The following is a 21,145-nucleotide window of genomic DNA, read 5'->3' as shown; positions in this document are numbered from 1 at the left end:
CCCCACGTAGGTTTCGAACTCGCACACCCAGAGGTGGAGGGCTAGTGATAAAGTGTCGGGACACCTTAACCACTCGGCCACCGCGGCCCCTTCATCAGCCTAGTGTCCTACCACAGTGAATAACATCTTTATCTAGAAATATATCTATATTCGAAAAGCAACATCCCGGATGCAGTGTATGTCGATACCATGTATAAAGGATGCCTAAATGAATCTATATATAGAAATGACGAGGCAAAAAAACAAACAACAAACAAACAAAAAACAAACAAAAACAAAACAAACAAAAAACCAGTCAATTTCAAAATATGTTATACGCATCAACATGAATTGTAATATTGGCGAAAATATCATTTATATTGAAAAGTGCATGATTTTGCATACTACAACGGTAATAAAGTGAATGTGCCAAAACCGAGATTATTTCTTAATACGCTATGTTCTCCGTTGTGAAATACGGATACTATTATCAGACTTCTTTCATTTGAAGCATCCTTTTGTTTGTCAGATACAATAGATCATTCAGATCAATTATCGATCATAATTGATCATCGGCCCCCAACTCTGGGGTGTCTGGACATGAGTATGACATTGACCTGATAAACACATTTATACCTATATAATATGTATATCTCGATGTATAATTAGACTCCGTGTTATCTGACAGAGAAATGAAATGCCTCAAATGGGAGAAGTATGTCACTGCTTGTATTTCACGAATGAGATTGTTTGTTTATTTTGTTTAACGTCCTATTAACAGCCAGGGTCATTTAAGGACGTGCCAGGTTTTAGAGGTGGAGGAAAGCCGGAGTACCCGGAGAAAAACCACCGGCCTATGGTCAGTACCTGGCAACTGCCCCACGTAGGTTTCGAACTCGCAACCCAGAGGTGGAGGGCTAGTGATAAAGTGTTGGAACACCTTAACCACACGGCCACCGCGGCCCACACAAATGGGAACAATACACGGCTTATTATTCGTATAATGCATTATCAATGTAACACATTGTTATAAACGATTCTAGGCATTCAATGCTTTCATTACATGCTATGCATATTTCATAGAATCATTTTGTTAAAATCAATTATCCGAGATACCTTTATGTCTTCATTATAACTCAATGAAGCGAATGCATTATTAATAGAACAGTTTGATTTCTTTACAATACCCAACAAATATAACTCGATATTAATTTAATGATTTAACAGCAACGACTGGTTTGACATAACCAAGGCACACGACCCAATGCATACTGATAAAATCGATCGTTTTTCTTTTATGTGTATAGAAAATGTCTTCCTCGGCAGCCGACATGCCACTTCCTGTAGTGGTATCGAGTTTCTGTAAGGTTGTTTGTGTGTCTGGTGACGCCATTGTATAGTTTATTGCCTTAGTTGTGGTGATTTTAAGGATACCAACAGACCTTCTGAATATATAAACTACCATATTGTTAACACTTCAGATCTAGCCCTGTAGGTCGACGGCTTTTTATCATATCTTACGTTGGAGACAAAATAAAGTAGCTTTGTGTGTGCTTAATCAACGTTTTAGAAGACCATAGCAAATAAAATGCCATCGTCAATATGTATGGACTTTGTAGAGAGTAGACAGGGGTGGCCGTTCACCCAGGAAGCGGAAGTGTACAAGTAACATGACGAACCGGCCGTCTCCTTTTTTTGTATAAAGTGACCAGGTATTAGTAATACATTTATATATAAAAAAAAAAAACAAAAAAAACCCACCCACAATCGTGAGCTAGTAATGATATTTTGGTCGATAATGATCAATAATAATCCTAGAAAATATTTTGTTTTCAAATAAATTCATGACAATATACACATATTCCATGTATACACGTTCACAATGCTGAAGAGGCATGCAAAACCAGAATGGCTTGGCTTTATTTTCGATTGATAATAAACACGTTTGTTGAAAGCCTAGTCAGCTTAACTGCTTTGATTTATTCTGATTGCTTTCATAACATTATAGATTATCATTACTGCGTATATACTAAACTGACACCACATTTAAATATATGTATATATACACAGTGGTATATGTAAATTATACTGCAACAGATGTATTTGATAGACTCAGTTTAAGATAGCACTTATATCAGTATTCACATGTATATATTTACATATTTGTACTTTGTACTTGACAATATATATATATTCTAAACACTGTACTGTGACTGCCTTAATATTACTGTATCTGAAATATATACCCCAGACCTATACTGTCCAATAGTTATAATTTCGGCTCATCTACATCATTAAATTCTCAAGTATTGCCAGAAGTATTATCCGTTTTATCGCCAACGTAAACCGTTGTTAAGATGAATGATTCCCCTTTCTGAGACAGATTCTCCGAGATTCGGTTCATTAATGAATGACGTAATATCCAATGATTATTTGACTGACCTATGACCTATGTTTGTTATGGGAGTCCGACATGAATCTCTCTCTCCATAATTTCATTTACATCATTCATACATACTTTGATTTAACATTTTCATATATAAAATACATGTCAAACGAGATTTAACTTACATGTACATATGTCAATGCTAGATATCACTAGCACGTGACTATAATAGTTCTCGAGGCAATTGGACAATAGAAAAATTACTCAAACAATGTCAATACTCATGGTATTGTCTTCAATGTTCACGTACCTGGTCAATTGGAAGTCCGATGACATCACACAATGGCTTCAGCAGTTCCGAGCCTTGGTAGAATTCTCCAACTAGGACCATTTTCCTCGGCCTGGTTACATTCGATCAGTAATGTGTTAGATATCTTGCCGACTGTTTGATAAAAATGCAATGCTATGAAGCACAGGACAAATCATGTCAACACTACCACTGTTAATACTACGTCGTTCGCTCGTCCTAGTCTGCTATTTATACTCGTGAAGGGCTCGGTCAATACAGCAGTTCAATCGATACATGGTCATCGTAGTTAGAAACAGAAGCATAAGACTACATCACAGTGTAATTAATAATGTTAAAATCGCCAAATTCTGTCATCATACATATCGATCAATAGCCATCTTAGAATCAGAATTATGTAAGAATTACTGACTTCCAGACTCGCTATACGACATTTATCAACACTAGCCCGACTTTCCCCTGGCCTTGTCTCCCTATAGCTAGTTCCTTTGCTGTGTATCAATGCTGTGGAGTTGTGTGTGTCGGCGTTGTCGTGTATTTTGCCATTCTTGCCTGTAGCTGTAATACAATTACTAAGAGTTTTCTCGTGAAGTATATATCACGTGCTATTTTACTGTGTTTCGTTGCTGTGAAAACTTCGTCGCTGTATGTGGATGCTATGACGACATTGTCGCTGTATGTTGATGCTGTGACAAATTTTCGATGTTTATTTCATCGTGTCGCCGTCTGCTTCTACCGTAGGGTATTTCAGTTGTAGTATGTTAATTATCTGTTTGTTTTGTTTGGTTGTTTTTGTTGACACTATATAATATATGTATTTAAGTCGCTAAGTGTTGATATTATAGTTTATTGTTTGGTGTATTGACACTAAAGTATATTGGTATTGTTTGTCAATATGTAGTGTTTAAATCGGTGGGTATTGATACTATAGTATTTGTTTGGACAATCTTATAGTATTTAAGTCGCTAAGTGTTGATACTAAAGTATATTGTTTGGTTAATCTGTAGTATTTAAATCGCTGAATGATGATACTATAGTATATCGTTAAATTAATCTGTAGAATTTAAGTCGCTGAGTTTTGATACTATAGTTTATTGTTTGGTATATATTGTCTCATAAGCCAAAATATGGCTGGGTATTGATGTTTTTTAATGTTTTAATGAAACTATGCCTGTATTTTATGCATAATATATGTATCATTAAGTGACAATTTAATAAGCATATCTGAATCTGAATCTGAAACTGGTGTATAGTTTTATAGAGAGTGTATATGGATGTGTAATCATGTTGATATATCTAGTAGAAAAGTTACTGACTTTTTGGTAAGACGTGTGATTTCGTTAATATGTTCGTTATATGTTTGTTTAAAATACGGAGATTCACGAAATACTACGACGGAAGGAAGACCAGGCGGTCGGAAAGGATATGCGTCTTTTACTTCTTCATTGAGACTCGCCTTGTAGCTCAAGCTCAAATATCAAATATCGCTTTCCCAATATGTCTAACTTCATACCACACACAGAAGCAGAATGTTTCAAAGTAAGATTATGAGGCTGACCATAAAATCTTTCTTTGTTAACGTTCGGTGCGGTATAGCAATCCCAGAACATAATTAGATTGGCGCGAGAAAGGATACGTTAGAGAACTGATACCGATATCAGTATAAAGCAGAGCTTCCCTCTCGAACCATTAGGTACAGGAGAACCACAAGAAGCAGGTGGATGGATAATTTATGGGCATTCAGGATCACTTCCTTGTCCGGAATACCTGTAATTATCCGTGTTAATTATGATTATAATTAGTGATCATCGTTAGGGTTGTTGTATCTTTGACAATGACAGATGCTCGCCGGGGACTTGGACTCGACCTTTATCCTCATATTATTGAACGAGAATGTTGTCATACGTCATAGATTGACAAGCACGTTTTGTCCACACTTATACTGTTCCCTAAATTTAATTACAATGTATTTCAATTTTCATTTGTCTTCAGTTAGTGATTTAGCTTATTATATATATATATATATATATAAATATACACTATTTCAATTTTTAATGTATTTATCGGCACATATTTATGTTTTTGCTAAAAATCGGTATACATTTTACCAATACTACGAAATTTCGTTGTTAGTGCTACGATCGGACAAAGATCTGTGTCATTTTGATGCTTTTCCTTCTCTGTCGCATAATGCGATATCTCGGTAAGAAACAAACATTTTACGGACTTCGCGTTGACGACAGAGACATTTTAACAGCGTTGGGAAAGAATATTGAGACAACTTTTCATTTAAGATGCTAGCAAATAATAACGTATTGCCCGGGCTTAACACTCCATTCGGTCATTGTTTTGAAATTTAAACTAAACCCCACTGCTTTTAACCTTTAGACATTGTTTATAGGTTATCAAGTGGACTGTAGAGTCATCTTAAACTGATCGGATAAACACATCGATAAGTGGCGGTGTTAGGGTGAACAAACTCGGCTGAATTCTTTATCTTGTCGCTATTATCAGGACACACTATGATTCAATGATGCAGCATTGGTATCACTAAGTTTATCAGTGAAACTATTACATATATCTTTATTGACATGTACTTTGAATGACTTACCTAGATATACACTTAAAGGCCGACATGACACTGGCTATGGTTAGTGAAACGAAACCTCGCTATAGGGGGAGTCCTATAGGCGGTAAAAAACTAACTAATTAACGCCAGGTTACGCATATTGAATGTTGTTCATAGTCGATGAGAGGAACATCGCAATAGGCCGAGTCCTATAGGCGATAGGGGCTGCGGTGGCTGAGTGGTTAAGGTGTACCGACACTTTATCACTAGCCCTACACCACTGGGTTGCGAGTTCGAAACCTACGTGGGGCAGTTGCCAGGTACTGACCGTAGGCCGGTGGTTTTTCTCAGGGTACTCCGGCTTTCTTCCACCTCCAAATCCTGGCACGTCCTTAAATGACACTGGCTGTTAATAGGACGTTAAACAAAAACAAACCAAACCTATAGGCGATAAACAACTAGCTTACTAACTAAAAGATACTGGTAAATCCTAACATTCGAACATATATGTTCAATCTGTCCTCCGCCGTGTATAAGATGTTGTAGACACTTTTCCTTTTCCTTTTTTGTTTCCTGAGGTATTGATGTTGTGTATAAAGTTTTGTTTGATATTGAAAGATTAATTGGTACCTAATTTGATTAATTGATTGCGTTTTTCTTCTATTATGAAGACGTTAACTCTATAATTTGTCCCCCTTTTATCGGCTCTATATCAACATATTGTCCGGAAGTGCTGTACCTTTTTGTATCCAGCAAGCAAGTACATGATCATCGGTTATAGAATATAATTGTTGTATTGAGTTATAAAGATATAACTTAAACTGCGTTGAATCTGATCCCTTGTTGTGGCCAAAACTATAAACACGTGAGCCTGGTTTTAGTCATTTCATATCTACAATCGTCGAACATTGAATGGATATTTGTAGCTTTAACTGTAGCCTACCCTTACCACTGAGCCCTTGGTGTGTTCTCATTTATTAAGATTTACACAACTTTAATATCTTTATATTTAGTTCATTAATAAATTATATAAGTTGTATCCCGTCATAAGATTAGTTACGCGTAGACTCTTCCAGCCAATTAGGGTCGAAATTCAATGGGCAGTTCTTAAAAAAAGGTGAATTAAAGAAAACGGAAACGATGGACAACATGCGTCGTACAAAGGTATAAAAGGATCTTCTAAGGTCTTAGCAAATATAATACGTATATAAGAAAGGAATTTAATTTTAAAAAGGTATCACATAAACGTTTTTGTCAATATCACATATAGAAACTGAGAGGATCGGATGGCACAATGGTTACACACTTGCCTTTCACCAAGACGGCCGGGGTTCGATTCCCCTATCGGACATAAAAAGGTATGAGGTCACCTGCCCGACCACGTGGTTTTCCCACCGGATACTCCGGTTTTCTCCCAAAGTAAGACCCCTCACACGATTTAGTCCGGGCTAACAAGCGTGATTGATATAGATTTGCATAACATGTTTCGCAATTGTTGTAAAATAAATAAAATTTACATTTTTTTTACCTTTACATTAATTTGTACTTCGGCAAACCAGAGATACCATACCTTGTGTCTAGAGATGCTGTATAGGGTCTAACCTCGCCTGAACTGTGATTTCTCTGCCTCGCTGAATGACTGGGCAAATCTCACTCCGACATACATCTATCAATGTATCTATGTACAGCTACCAGCGACTAGATACAGATTATGTCTTCTGAGTCATACGATCACAATGAGGAAATGGTTATTTTCAAATGCATTGTTATGATTTGATTTCAATTTCAGAGCATATAAATGTCAACACCCGATTGAAATATTGACCAACAGAACTTTAAGACAGAATCATGTTTCAACACAAGAGTAAAATATTAATAAAACTGCGACCTGCAGTTGGTTGGACCTTCTAGGACTCGTCAGTGATATTAGGGACATCATACAGCTGTTTCGTCTTTCTAAGACTCGTCAGTGATGTTAGGGAAATCACACAGCTGTTTCGTCTTTCTAAGACTCGTCAGTGATGTTAGGGACATCATACAGTTGTTTCGTCCTTCTAGGACTCGTCAGTGATATTAGGGACATCATACAGCTGTTTCGTCTTTCTAAGACTCGTCAGTGTTGTAAGGGACATCATACAGCTGTTTCGTCTTTCTAAGACTCGTCAGTGAGGTTAGGGACATCATACAGCTGTTTCGTCCTTCTAAGACTCGTCAGTGATGTTAGGGACATCATACAGTTGTTTCGTCCTTCTAAGACTCGTCAGTGATATTAGGGACATCATACAGCTGTTTCGTCTTTCTTAGACTCATCAGTGATGTTAGGGAAATCATACAGCTGTTTCGTCTTTCTAAGACTCGTCAGTGATGTTAGGGACATCATACAGTTGTTTCGTCCTTCTAGGACTCGTCAGTGATATTAGGGACATCATACAGCTGTTTCGTCTTTCTAAGACTCGTCAGTGTTGTAAGGGACACCATACAGCTCTTTCGTCTTTCTAAGACTCGTCAGTGATGTTAGGGACATCATACAGTTGTTTCGTCCTTCTAGGACTCGTCAGTGATATTAGGGACATCATACAGCTGTTTCGTCTTTCTAAGACTTGTCAGTGTTGTAAGGGACATCATACAGCTCTTTCGTCTTTCTAAGACTCGTCAGTGATGTTAGGGACATCATACAGTTGTTTCGTCCTTCTAGGACTCGTCAGTGATATTAGGGACATCATACAGCTGTTTTGTCCTTCTAGGACTCGTTAGTAATGTTAGGGACATCATACAGCTGTTTTGTCCTTCTAGGACTCGTTAGTAATGTTAGGGACATCATACAGCTGTTTTGTCCTTCTAGGACTCGTCAGTGATATTAGGGACATCATACAGTTGTTTCGTCCTTCTAGGACTCGTCAGTGATATTAGGGACATCATACAGCTGTTTTGTCCTTCTAGGACTCGTTAGTAATGTTAGGGACATCATACAGTTGTTTCGTCCTTCTAGGACTCGTCAGTGATATTAGGGACATCATACAGCTGTTTCGTCTTTCTAAGACTCGTCAGTGTTGTTAGGGACATCATACAGCTCTTTCGTCTTTCTAAGACTCGTCAGTGATGTTAGGGACATCATACAGTTGTTTCGTCCTTCTAGGACTCGTCAGTGATATTAGGAACATCATACAGCTGTTTTGTCCTTCTAGGACTCGTTAGTAATGTTAGGGACATCATACAGCTCTTTCGTCTTTCTAAGACTCGTCAGTGATGTTAGGGACATCATACAGTTGTTTCGTCCTTCTAGGACTCGTCAGTGATATTAGGAACATCATACAGCTGTTTTGTCCTTCTAGGACTCGTTAGTAATGTTAGGGACATCATACAGCTGTTTTGTCCTTCTAGGACTCGTCAGTGATATTAGGGACATCATACAGCTGTTTTGTCCTTCTAGGACTCGTCAGTGATGTTAGGGAAATCATACAGCTGTTTCGTCTTTCTAAGACTCGTCAGTGATGTTAGGGACATCATACAGTTGTTTCGTCCTTCTAGGACTCGTCAGTGATATTAGGGACATCATACAGCTGTTTCGTCTTTCTAAGACTCGTCAGTGTTGTAAGGGACATCATACAGCTGTTTTGTCCTTCTAGGACTCGTCAGTGATGTTAGGGAAATCATACAGCTGTTTCGTCTTTCTAAGACTCGTCAGTGATGTTAGGGACATCATACAGTTGTTTCGTCCTTCTAGGACTCGTCAGTGATATTAGGGACATCATACAGCTGTTTCGTCTTTCTAAGACTCGTCAGTGTTGTAAGGGACACCATACAGCTCTTTCGTCTTTCTAAGACTCGTCAGTGATGTTAGGGACATCTTACAGTTGTTTCGTCCTTCTAGGACTCGTCAGTGATATAAGGGACATCATACAGCTGTTTTGTCCTTCTAGGACTCGTTAGAAATGTTAGGGACATCATACAGCTGTTTTGTCCTTCTAGGACTCGTTAGTAATGTTAGGGACATCATACAGCTGTTTTGTCCTTCTTGGACTCGCCAGTGATATTAGGGACATCATACAGTTGTTTCGTCCTTCTAAGACTCGTTAGTAATGTTAGGGACATCATACAGCTGTTTCGTCTTTCTAAGACTCGTCAGTGATGTTAGGGACATCATACAGTTGTTTCGTCCTTCTAGGACTCGTCAGTGATATTAGGGACATCATACAGCTGTTTTGTCCTTCTAGGACTCGTTAGTAATGTTAGGGAAATCATACAGCTGTTTCGTCTTTCTAAGACTCGTCAGTGATGTTAGGGACATCATACAGTTGTTTCGTCCTTCTAGGACTCGTCAGTGATATTAGGGACATCATACAGCTGTTTCGTCTTTCTAAGACTCGTCAGTGTTGTAAGGGACATCATACAGTTGTTTCGTCCTTCTAGGACTCGTCAGTGATATTAGGGACATCATACAGCTGTTTCGTCTTTCTAAGACTCGTCAGTGTTGTTAGGGACATCATACAGTTGTTTCGTCCTTCTAGGACTCGTCAGTGATATTAGGGACATCATACAGCTGTTTCGTCTTTCTAAGACTCGTCAGTGTTGTAAGGGACATCATACAGCTCTTTCGTCTTTCTAAGACTCGTCAGTGATGTTAGGGACATCATACAGTTGTTTCGTCCTTCTAGGACTCGTCAGTGATATTAGGGACATCATACAGCTGTTTTGTCCTTCTAGGACTCGTTAGAAATGTTAGGGACATCATACAGCTGTTTTGTCCTTCTAGGACTCGTTAGTAATGTTAGGGACATCATACAGCTGTTTTGTCCTTCTTGGACTCGCCAGTGATATTAGGGACATCATACAGTTGTTTCGTCCTTCTAAGACTCGTTAGTAATGTTAGGGACATCATACAGCTGTTTCGTCTTTCTAAGACTCGTCAGTGATGTTAGGGACATCATACAGTTGTTTCGTCCTTCTAGGACTCGTCAGTGATATTAGGGACATCATACAGCTGTTTTGTCCTTCTAGGACTCGTTAGTAATGTTAGGGACATCATACAGCTGTTTTGTCCTTCTAGGACTCGTTAGTAATGTTAGGGACATCATACAGTTGTTTAGTCCTTTTAACTTCGTCATTGGTCCGGTGCTTAAGGTGTTGATACCAAGGACGATGATAAAACAATCTCCAAACTAGTCGAAATAAATGTAAAAATCTGGATGGGGTATGTAATAAACAATATACTTATCAATATTCAAACATGTATAAAGCACCTTCTACATATATAATAAACATAAATAATATATACACTACCATTCGCATTAATACATTTTATACTGGTACTGTCAACGGAAATCTCATTTTTATAAAGGATATGCGATATGTACACGTATTTATGTGTTGATTAATTATAAAATCCGGAAGTTCGGTTTGGATTTTATACGCTGTACACCAGATCCCGGAAACGGAAGAAGAGATTGTAATAATCCGATCGATTCTAATACCGCGATAGATAATTACCACTTATACAATTTCTTATTCTTACTTACAATCACGGATAAGAGAAGCAAATCTTAATTTGATGTAAAGGACTGTACAGACGGCAAGAACTAGATATTATCACATTTCATTATTTTGAGGTATGCTAGAGCCAAAAATGTCCCGTGCAGCCTCAGTACCGCCCTTCCAGGACTCGTAAGCGATGCTAAAGACCTAAAATAGATATTCCCAGGAGGCGACACTGAAGAAGCTCAAATAGATTGGGAGATATATCCAGATAAGTTTGAATATACAAAAAAAAAAAAAAAAAAAAAATGACGTCAGTTTCTCCGAACTGACAGGCTAAATTCAATATATATACTGTAGCTTAATGTCAAAATAATTCCATGAGATTTGACTGCATGTTGACTATATCGATTTTGTATATGTAGAGAGATTTCACAGCAAGTTATTGGTATTTTGATTACCACTGACTGTGTAGTCCTAAAGCCGTTCTCATCTGTTGTGGTGATCTCATTAAATCCCAGAAAACAACAAGTAATGAAGATATGTAAACAGAATCGTATTTCTACCCGCGGATCGATAAGACGTTAGAAATGTAACACGATCGGGATTTGTATTGAGGCTCCTGTAAAAAAAAACAATGAGAAGAATAAGACGAGCCGTTTCAAAAGTCTGAATCCGGGTAATGCCATACCATCAAAATAAGAGTCAGGATAGTGAACCATTCGTTATATCAACAAGTAATAAACCCGGACAGTGAACCACTCGGTATATCAACAAGTATTAAACCCGGACAGTGAACCACTCGGTATATCAACAAGTATTAAACCCGGACAGTGAACCTCTCGGTATATCAACAAGTATTAAACCCGGACAGTGAACCACTCGGTATATCAACAAGTATTAAACCCGGACAGTGAACCACTCGGTATATCAACAAGTATTAAACCCGGACAGTGAACCATTCGGTATATCAACAAGTATTAAACCCGGACAGTGAACCACTCGGTATATCAACAAGTATTAAACCCGGACAGTGAACCATTCGGTATATCAACAAGTATTAAACCCGGACAGTGAACCTCTCGGTATATCAACAAGTATTAAACCCGGACAGTGAACCACTCGGTATATCAACAATCACTGAACCAGGACAGTGAACCACTCGGTATATCAACAATCACTGAACCAGGATAGTGAACCACTCGGTATATCAACAATCACTGAACCAGGACAGTGAACCACTCGGTATATCAACAAACACTGAACCAGGACAGTGAACCATTCGGTATATCAACAACCACTGAACCAGGACAGTGAACCTCTCGGTATACCAACAAATACTGAACCAGGACAGTGAACCTCTTGGTATATCAACAAGTACGGAACCAGGACAGTGAACCACTCGGTATATCAATAAACACTGAACCAGGACAGTGAACCACTCGGTATATCAACAAGTACTGAACAAGGACAGTGAACCACTCGGTATATCAACAATCACTGAACCAGGATAGTGAACCACTCGGTATATCAATAAACACTGAACCAGGACAGTGAACCACTCGGTATATCAACAATCACTGAACCAGGACAGTGAACCACTCGGTATATCAACAATCACTGAACCAGGACAGTGAACCACTCGGTATATCAACAAACACTGAACCAGGACAGTGAGCCACTCGGTATATCAACAATCACTGAACCAGGATAGTGAACCACTCGGTATATCAACAATCACTGAACCCGGACAGTGAACCACTCAGTATATCAACAAATACTGAACCAGGACAGTGAACCATTCGGCGTATCAACAATCACTGAACCAGGACAGTGAACCACTCGGTATATCATATCAACAAACACTGAACCAGGACAGTGAACCACTCGGTATATCAACAAACACTGAACCAGGACAGTGAGCCACTCGGCATATCAACAAGTACTGAACCAGGACAGTGAACCTCTCGGTATATCAATCACTGAACCAGGAAAGTGAACCTCTCGGTATATCAACAAGTACTGAACCAGGACCGTGAACCACTCGGTATATCAACAATCACTGAACCAGGACAGTGAACCTCTCGGTATATCAACAAGTACTGAACCAGGACAGTGAATCACTCGGTATATCAACAACCACTGAATCAGGACAGTGAACCACTCGGTATATCAACAAGGACTGAACCAGGACACTGAACCTCTCGGTATATCAACAAGTACTAAACCCGGACAGTGAACCACTCGGTATATCAACAAGTACTGAACCAGGACAGTGAACCACTCGGTATACCAACAATCATTGAACCAGGACAGTGAACCTCTCGGTATATCAACAAGTACTGAACCAGGATAGTGAACCATTCGGTATATCAACAATCACTGAACCAGGGAAGTGAACCTCTCGGTATATCAACAAGTACTGAACCAGGACAGTGAACCACTCGGTATACCAACAATCATTGAACCAGGACAGTGAACCACTCGGTATATCAACAAGTACTGAACCAGGACAGTGAACCACTCGGTATATCAACAAGTACTGAACCAGGACAGTGAACCTCTCGGTATATCAACAAGTACTGAACCAGGGCAGTGAACCATTCGGTATATCAACAATCACTGAACCAGGAAAGTGAACCTCTCGGTATATCAACAAGTACTGAACCAGGACCGTGAACCACTCGGTATATCAACAATCACTGAACCAGGACAGTGAACCTCTCGGTATATCAACAAGTACTGAACCAGGACAGTGAACCACTCGGTATATCAACAACCACTGAATCAGGACAGTGAACCACTCGGTATATCAACAAGGACTGAACCAAGACAGTGAACCTCTCGGTATATCAACAAGTACTAAACCCGGACAGTGAACCACTCGGTATATCAACAAGTACTGAACCAGGACAGTGAACCACTCGGTATACCAACAATCATTGAACCAGGACAGTGAACCACTCGGTATATCAACAAGTACTGAACCAGGACAGTGAACCACTCGGTATACCAACAATCATTGAACCAGGACAGTGAACCACTCGGTATATCAACAAGTACTGAACCAGGATAGTGAACCATTCGGTATATCAACAATCACTGAACCAGGACAGTGAACCATTCGTTATATCAACAAGTACTAAACCCGGACAGTGAACCATTCGGTATATCAACACACAATGAACCAGGATAGTGAACCGCTCGGTATATCAACAAACACTGAACCAGGACAGTGAACCACTCGGTATATCAACAAGTAATCAACCCGGACAGTGAACCTCTCGGTATATCAACAAACAATGAACCAGGACAGTGAACAACTCGGTATATCAACAAATACTGAACCAGGACAATGAACCACTCGGTATATCAACAAGTACTGAACCAGATCAGTGAACCACTCGGTATATCAACAATCAATGAACCAGGACAGTGAACCATTCGGTATATCAACTAATACTGAACCAGGTCAGTGAACCACTCGGTATATCAACAATTATTGAACCAGGACAGTGAACCACTCGGTATATCAACAAGTACTGAACCACAACAGTGAACCACTCGGTATATCAACAAATACTGAACCAGGACAGTGAACCAGTAGGTATCAGTGATATGCGTCTTTACAATGTAAGATATATAAAATGTATATTTCGTATATAACTGTAAGTATACAAAGTAGTTTCATGTTGCTTCTTCTGTATAATATATAATCAAAGAAAACTGAGCACATAAAAACTGGGAGCTTTCTTATACCATTTTGTCACATATCACACTCTGAGACGAAAATATTACTCAGGATTACATTTATTATTCAACAGATAAAAACATACTATAAAACTTAATATCTACTTCTTTCATCTTCAATGCTAAATTGAAAATACATTTATTATATTTTATTCCAATTTATTCAACATCAAATTATTCCAAATCACAATGGCACATCATAGTACATATTTCAGTTGTCTTATACCACGCCTTGTCAATACATCGACATGATATTCCGACATCAGACGTCACTTTAATCGAACGACCAAACACAAAACCATTCCCGTCACACATTTTACAAGTTTAGTAGTCATATTGGGAATATCATTAATCTTTTACATTGTAGTTATCTCCCTTTCTTATATACAGTTGAATTGGGAGTTATCTCCCTTAGCAGCCCCAGCGATGTATGTAATTCTCCATCCGACGGAAGCTTCGTTTCCACTGTTCCAGTTTGGTATTAGTGCTATATCTTCTGAGCGTGTAGTCCTTTAGTATAACCGTGTTTCCCTGCAGGAAATATCTGTACCTATATCGAGAATAAATATATATGTTCTTAATATTATATTTATTATATTAATATCGAGAATAAACAAATATGTACTTAATGCATTATATTTATTATATTAATATTTACTATGTGAATGAACAATATCAATATATTCCAAATACTCAATAATTGTTCATATGTAAATACAAACAAGAAGAAAACATTTAAAAAGGAAGAAGACACGGAAAGATCACGATTAAAACATAATTTGAATATAAGGCTATTGACAAAATCTTGAAAACCTGGATGAAATTTTAGGACACAGGCAAATTTATCGATTGGATATCTCCCGTTCTTTAAAATTATTTTGAAATTCAATGAAAGTATCCTCCAATACGGTAAGAATACGGAAGGTACTTCATAGATATCAATTAATAAATCATTGATCATTATTCGCATACGTTATAGGTTCGAATGACTTAGTTATCATCTATGCTCTTCATTATCCCCGACAATATATCTCTACATCTACATGTATGTAACAATGACCTCCTTCATCTAGTTGAAGATAATGCCATTGTGAAGAGTGCTTGATAAGTGGAACAGGAATAAATAATATTGTCAGGATAACCAGATTTGAAAGGTGATGCAGATTCGCCTGCATGTGTTCAGCTATTTGTCCATTCTGGATTTTTGAAGTGGAAACTCGTTTTCAGTGCATCCTTTATAATTCGTAAATATATCTTTTTCACACATTTCCAAGTACAAGCCTTCTTTGAATTAACATTGCTGTTGATTGGATGTTAATCAATACAAAATCAGCCAATCAAAATCGAACGTTAAATTTAGCCATAATTGATAACTTACCGATTTGCTCCGTACTGGTCTATATATGGAATCCCATCCATGCCATATATGATATAGTTATGGTCGATTTCCAGTAACATTTTACAGCGGATGTTCATCCAGAATTCAATCTCATCATTCACAGCTAAATCTTCGGCACCTAAAGCACAAACAATATTGTGTTTTTCTTCAAAATACACTTCCATTTATTTCCGTTAATTACAAATATAAAGTAGAACTGTTCGCCAAAGACTAACCTAAAACTAGAAGCCTTACTTGTAAAACAACGGACAAATCATGTCTTTGTGTTACATAACAATACTGTAAAAGTGGATATTTTCGCGTGTGGAAATTTTCGCTTAGCCAGCTTCCAAAGTGTTCGCGGTGTGGATATTTTCGCGCCGTCAAGATTTTTTTGCGCTTACTTGTATCTTTTATATTTAGTATATTTATGTGTTAATATATTCGCGTGTGGAAATTTTCGCGGAGATTTACTGATAGCGAAATAGGCGAAAATTTCCACACCGCGAATATTTCCACTTTTACAGTAATAGAATTAGTACTGAACTTACACACGATAATTGACAAACAGGGCCAGTGACGAATGAATGAAATAAAACGCCTTTGTATCAAATATAATTATATATATTTAGTTGTAACTAAGTGAATTGGATACATTTCACACAGGAAACATTAAGTTTCATTTAATGCAATAAAACAGTGTTTCTTATCTTATCTACCTTTTTTATTAAAGTTGGCAAGCTAGTTTGACCTTGTGTCCGTATATGAGGACAGAAAGTTTGAGATTATGTCGGTATGTCAGGAGAGATGATTTGACATGTCTGTATTAAAGGAGAGCTAGTTTGACATTATGTCCGTATATGAGGACAGAAAGTTTGACCCTATGTCTGTATGTAAGGAGAGACAGTTTGACATTATGTCCGTATAAGGTCAAACTATCTCTCCTTACATACGGACATAAGGTCAAATCATCTCTTCTTACATACGAACATGTCAAACTATTTCTCCTTACATACGAACATGTCAAACATTCTCTCCTTTCATAAGAACACAAGGTTAAAGAATATCTCCTTACATACCGATATAAGGTCACACTATCTCTCCTTTTATACCGACATAAGGTCAAACGACTTCTTAAGTCTTCACACAAATCGGTTGAGGAGTAGAGAGTATTACTATGGAAACCCATTTCCTGCACCAAACGTAGCCAAAATACAAAATTGACTAGCGTTGTTCAATATGAAATTACATTGTTGTTGTGTTTTTTTTAGTTTTGTTTTTGTTAAAAAAAGTTTTATTATATTTAAGAAGTAGTACTTTTGGAATGTACCAAAACATAAATCGTGTGATTTTGATTAAATTTCATAACAATTAAATATACACCGATTTACCTGCTTTTGTGACAGCTTTGATCACAGCTGAAATGACCATGTGGTTTCCTTTTTGAACTATATTAGACACTTCTATGCGGAGTGCTGAAATAGATTGACTTAATATTAACAGGTAAATTATGCATTCTTTTATTTACCATATTCAGATATGTTTATCAAACTATCACGTCTCAATACATACAAAACACATGAAATACAAACATCCTCTCATTAAACCATTAAAATGCATCAACACCCAGCCATATTTGGCGAACTTGACAATATTAATGTACCTGTAAAATGTCCTTATGAGAATCAATTTGATAATATATTTGGTAAATGATTCTGTATTCGCAGATTCGTATAAAACAATGATTTGGCGACATGTTTTTGTAAAGTTTCCTTTATCATAAAAGATAATAGTTAATCTTTACTATAACAAAACTGAAATTTTACCAATTTAATAAATATGCACTTATATTTCTAACTTTGTGACAGGAAAATATGCAATATGTTTAATGCAAACACTCGTCTTCAGTAAGTAGGCATTAATAGTGGACTTTTCAGTCCACGAGGTTTATCGTAACTTGTTTGCCCCGTTCTAAATTTTATTTGAGTAGCGACACTGTTCCGAAAAATACAAACATACTTAACTTTTTTTTAAATTAAATATTGTAAAATATGAAATATTGAACTATTGGTCTTTTGCACCTATCCATTCTGAGTTTGGCATTTCTTTCTGTCTGTTTCGCGTTTTTGATCTCCTCCCTTAGAACCACTGACGAGTCTGGCAAATCAGCTGTATATAGTGCAGTTACACTCATTTTGGCTTTCCATATTTAGCTCTTAAATGGTATAAAAAAAATGTTAATATCTAGCGTGCTTTTTAACGATCCCTCAAGTGAGCAATAGATAGTTCGAGAATTTTTAAGCTGGACGAAACAGAAATGGCTATGATATTCTTACTAAAATAATCATCATCAGCAAGTTATAGAGGTATAATTCAAGGTCGTCGTCAACATTTGCTGACGTAAATCTTTATCATTCCGAAAACTCAATGTATCTATATGTTATTAATCATTTCAGATAAAGATATATATCAATAAAAGTACTTAAAATAAGACGAATACTTACCGAAATCAAACTCGAAGCATATTTTACGGTAGAATGCAGATATCACCTTGGACACACGGCCATAGCGTATCTTGGTATCCCAGCTCTCAGCACATTTCCCTAAAACAGCAGGAAACCCATCAGTAGCGTACATATATAGCATGCAGTATACCGTATAGCGTTTTGTTTTCCTTAGGATCTGTATCCTCATTACTCAGTATTGACTTGATCGCGAAAATAACGTCAACATGGAACTTTAACAAACTTGCATACCAAACTATTTTCTTCTTTTTCTACCATGTTTTGTTAAATTCAAAAGCATCTTATGTTATTTCGACAATAATGTCTGTGTTGAACAATTATCAAGAAACAAATACTAGTTACCCTTGTGAAGCTTAAATATACATATATGTTTGTTGTAATGAACACTAAATTAATGAAATATTCCATTTGGTTCAAAAATAATTAATTTTGATAACGTAGATATGTTTATAAATTGATATTGTAGGCAACAACCTCGAAAATTAGACGACATTCACCAGTTTCCGGGTCGCAAAATTTTAATACGATTTCTTGATTTTGATTTTAAACCATGAATATGTAGACCCGCGAAAAAACGCGAAAAACATGGAAGTCTAACACAGGCCAGCGGAAGAAGGTCTGTTCAATTGATAAGTGCATACAATATTATTCAAATAATGATGTTTGTTTGCTGGGCTTTTCCCCCCGTGAACAGTTAGAGTGATTTTGAGGCGGGGTCTCTTTGTAGCAAGCTACCTCAATGACCAACATACTGGAGACTAGTCGAATGCAATCCAAAGTAATTATGGTAAAGTGTCTTGTCCAAGGACACAACAGAGACAACACAGACCGGCCCCTTTCTCAGCTTCCTGAGAAACACAAACCGACGCAGGTAGGGAAACGACACACCTCGGATCTTCACCTACGGATTATGTGGCCGGCGCTCTAATCCGACTGAGCTATCGTGGCAACTTTCAAATAATGAAGACCAGCCTATATGTACAAATGATTGCTTAATGTAAAATTTAAACTGAACTGTTATTCGACAATAATTCAGAAACATATAAAAGCTAAATGTATATGTATTACTTTTGTCGGGCGGGACGATATATATTTCACAGAGGGTAGTAAAAGGGAGATAAGCTGATGTGGACCAAAATGTGACCCTGTTCTTTGTTGTACGACAGAGGAATCATAAGAAAAAGTAAAAGTTCAGAGATTTTATGTAACATGTGGTAAGACGATTAAGGTCGACAACAAAATATCTATCGATACAGATTCTTAATTGCCATCATGTGTACCAACCTTCTACACAATGGCAGTTTTCTCGTTTACTGGTACTACAGAAAATATCCAAGTTAGCAACATCATACTTCAGACTGTAGAACTTAGTGCATCTTTCCTCTGAAATAAAAAGAGATAATCTTATAAAACGAGATAGCATGGTATTCCCAGTTCTATCTGTCAGTATCCAAATTAATGTTTCAATAAATCATTGAATAATTAGGATTGATTATACTACGAATATTATTTAATGAAAATGTCATTCATCTTTTTTTCTTGAACGAAAAAGTTATCTTCAAAAAGTACACTATGTACTGCTTTGCATAATTGTCGACATGAAAAACAGATATATACATTTTTTTGTGGCTGTTTGTTACAACCCCGCCTTTGCGAAACATGAGGATTCGGTTCCATGGATTGTGTTTACTACGAACAATTGATAAGTGACCTGTTTTGAATGTGTAGCTAGATAGTGCCACGTATTATTATTTATTATTACTCTGGCCTAACAATTAATAATTTGTGCACATTATTCATGAACATTTCACTTAGTAAATTTATAAAAAATATCAATTTTCATCTTCTCATCCTGATTTCTCTACATCTGTCCCTTTTCCTTCCAACTATTTGCTATCTTTCTATATAAATCAATGTAATCATTTTGTGTCGTTATCACACTTTCTGTAACATATATTTGTGGAGAGGGCTTTTTCTAAGTTGTAATAACTTGTGCCCGATCCTTTTGTTTATAACAATAAAATATTTTCAAATCACATATATATCGGTTATCCGTGTAACATATTTGTGTATATTTTACATTAATGTAAATCAACGTCATTTGAGTGTTTGATCTTTTTTTCCATTAGACCTACGGTGGCCATTCCGAATGTCCCTATATATTTTGATATTTATGAGTTGAAGGAACAAAAATAGTCTTTATTACATGTCACATGTTTCTTCAATAAAATATCGTTTGGCAAATATCCTTTCATGCTGTTGGGTATTTTTGTTTCAATTTTTGATTGATGATTGGTGTATATATTAATCCCTGAAAAAATACCGCAAATAAGGTATCTTACCTGTTTTATAATAATCATAAACTTCGATTTTCGCAGCTTGTAAATTTTCAACCTCAAACTCGCGAACTACTCTAAATTTAAAACATGTTTCATCAGTGGCAGGAATCTGAAAAAAAAAACAACAAATCAATTCACTAGTGCCTCAAAATAATATGCTGTATACATATTTATTTTCGTTGGTGTTACATTTCGTGGTTTACACTTCGAAAACTAATTTGTTGGGATGGATTGTCGTGGATTCCGTGTTTCATATTCCAATAAACCTTATATATGTTGTTATATACATTTGAAGGACTCTCATATTTTATTGTATCGGTATATTAACTAGAACTTGTATATGTGAAAGTCACACGAAGTAAGAAGAGTATGCCATCTATTAGATGTAAGTATGGGTTTCCTTCTGTTTCCTCCTTTACCCTAGGATATCTATTTAGCGG

The 21,145-nt window shown here is 37.0% G+C and overlaps 2 protein-coding genes across 2 annotated transcripts in view; both read right to left on the bottom strand.

Annotated features, from left to right (window-relative positions):
- LOC117345006 (membrane-bound O-acyltransferase domain-containing protein 2-like) overlaps nt 1-6,912 on the bottom strand; it is a 19,944-nt gene extending 13,032 nt beyond the window's left edge. Inside the window, exons 1-2 of the mRNA XM_033907926.1 lie at nt 6,812-6,912; nt 2,676-2,807 (exon numbers count right to left, since the gene is read on the bottom strand). Coding sequence (XP_033763817.1) covers nt 2,676-2,756 — 81 coding nt within the window. The 5' untranslated portion in view covers nt 2,757-2,807; nt 6,812-6,912. The remainder of the gene's footprint in view (nt 1-2,675; nt 2,808-6,811) is intronic.
- Nucleotides 6,913-14,505: 7,593 nt separating this feature from the next.
- The window catches only part of LOC117345005 (complement C3-like), a 55,481-nt gene continuing 48,841 nt past the window's right edge, over nt 14,506-21,145 (bottom strand). Inside the window, 6 exon segments of the mRNA XM_033907925.1 lie at nt 14,506-15,013; nt 15,842-15,980; nt 17,233-17,316; nt 18,346-18,444; nt 19,651-19,749; nt 20,709-20,814. Coding sequence (XP_033763816.1) covers nt 14,875-15,013; nt 15,842-15,980; nt 17,233-17,316; nt 18,346-18,444; nt 19,651-19,749; nt 20,709-20,814 — 666 coding nt within the window. The 3' untranslated portion in view covers nt 14,506-14,874.

Source organism: Pecten maximus, chromosome 16, assembly GCF_902652985.1.
Source record: "Pecten maximus chromosome 16, xPecMax1.1, whole genome shotgun sequence".
Classification (NCBI taxonomy): domain Eukaryota; kingdom Metazoa; phylum Mollusca; class Bivalvia; order Pectinida; family Pectinidae; genus Pecten; species Pecten maximus.
Note: the sequence above shows the minus strand (reverse complement) of the source record. Positions and strands in the feature narration are given on the sequence as shown.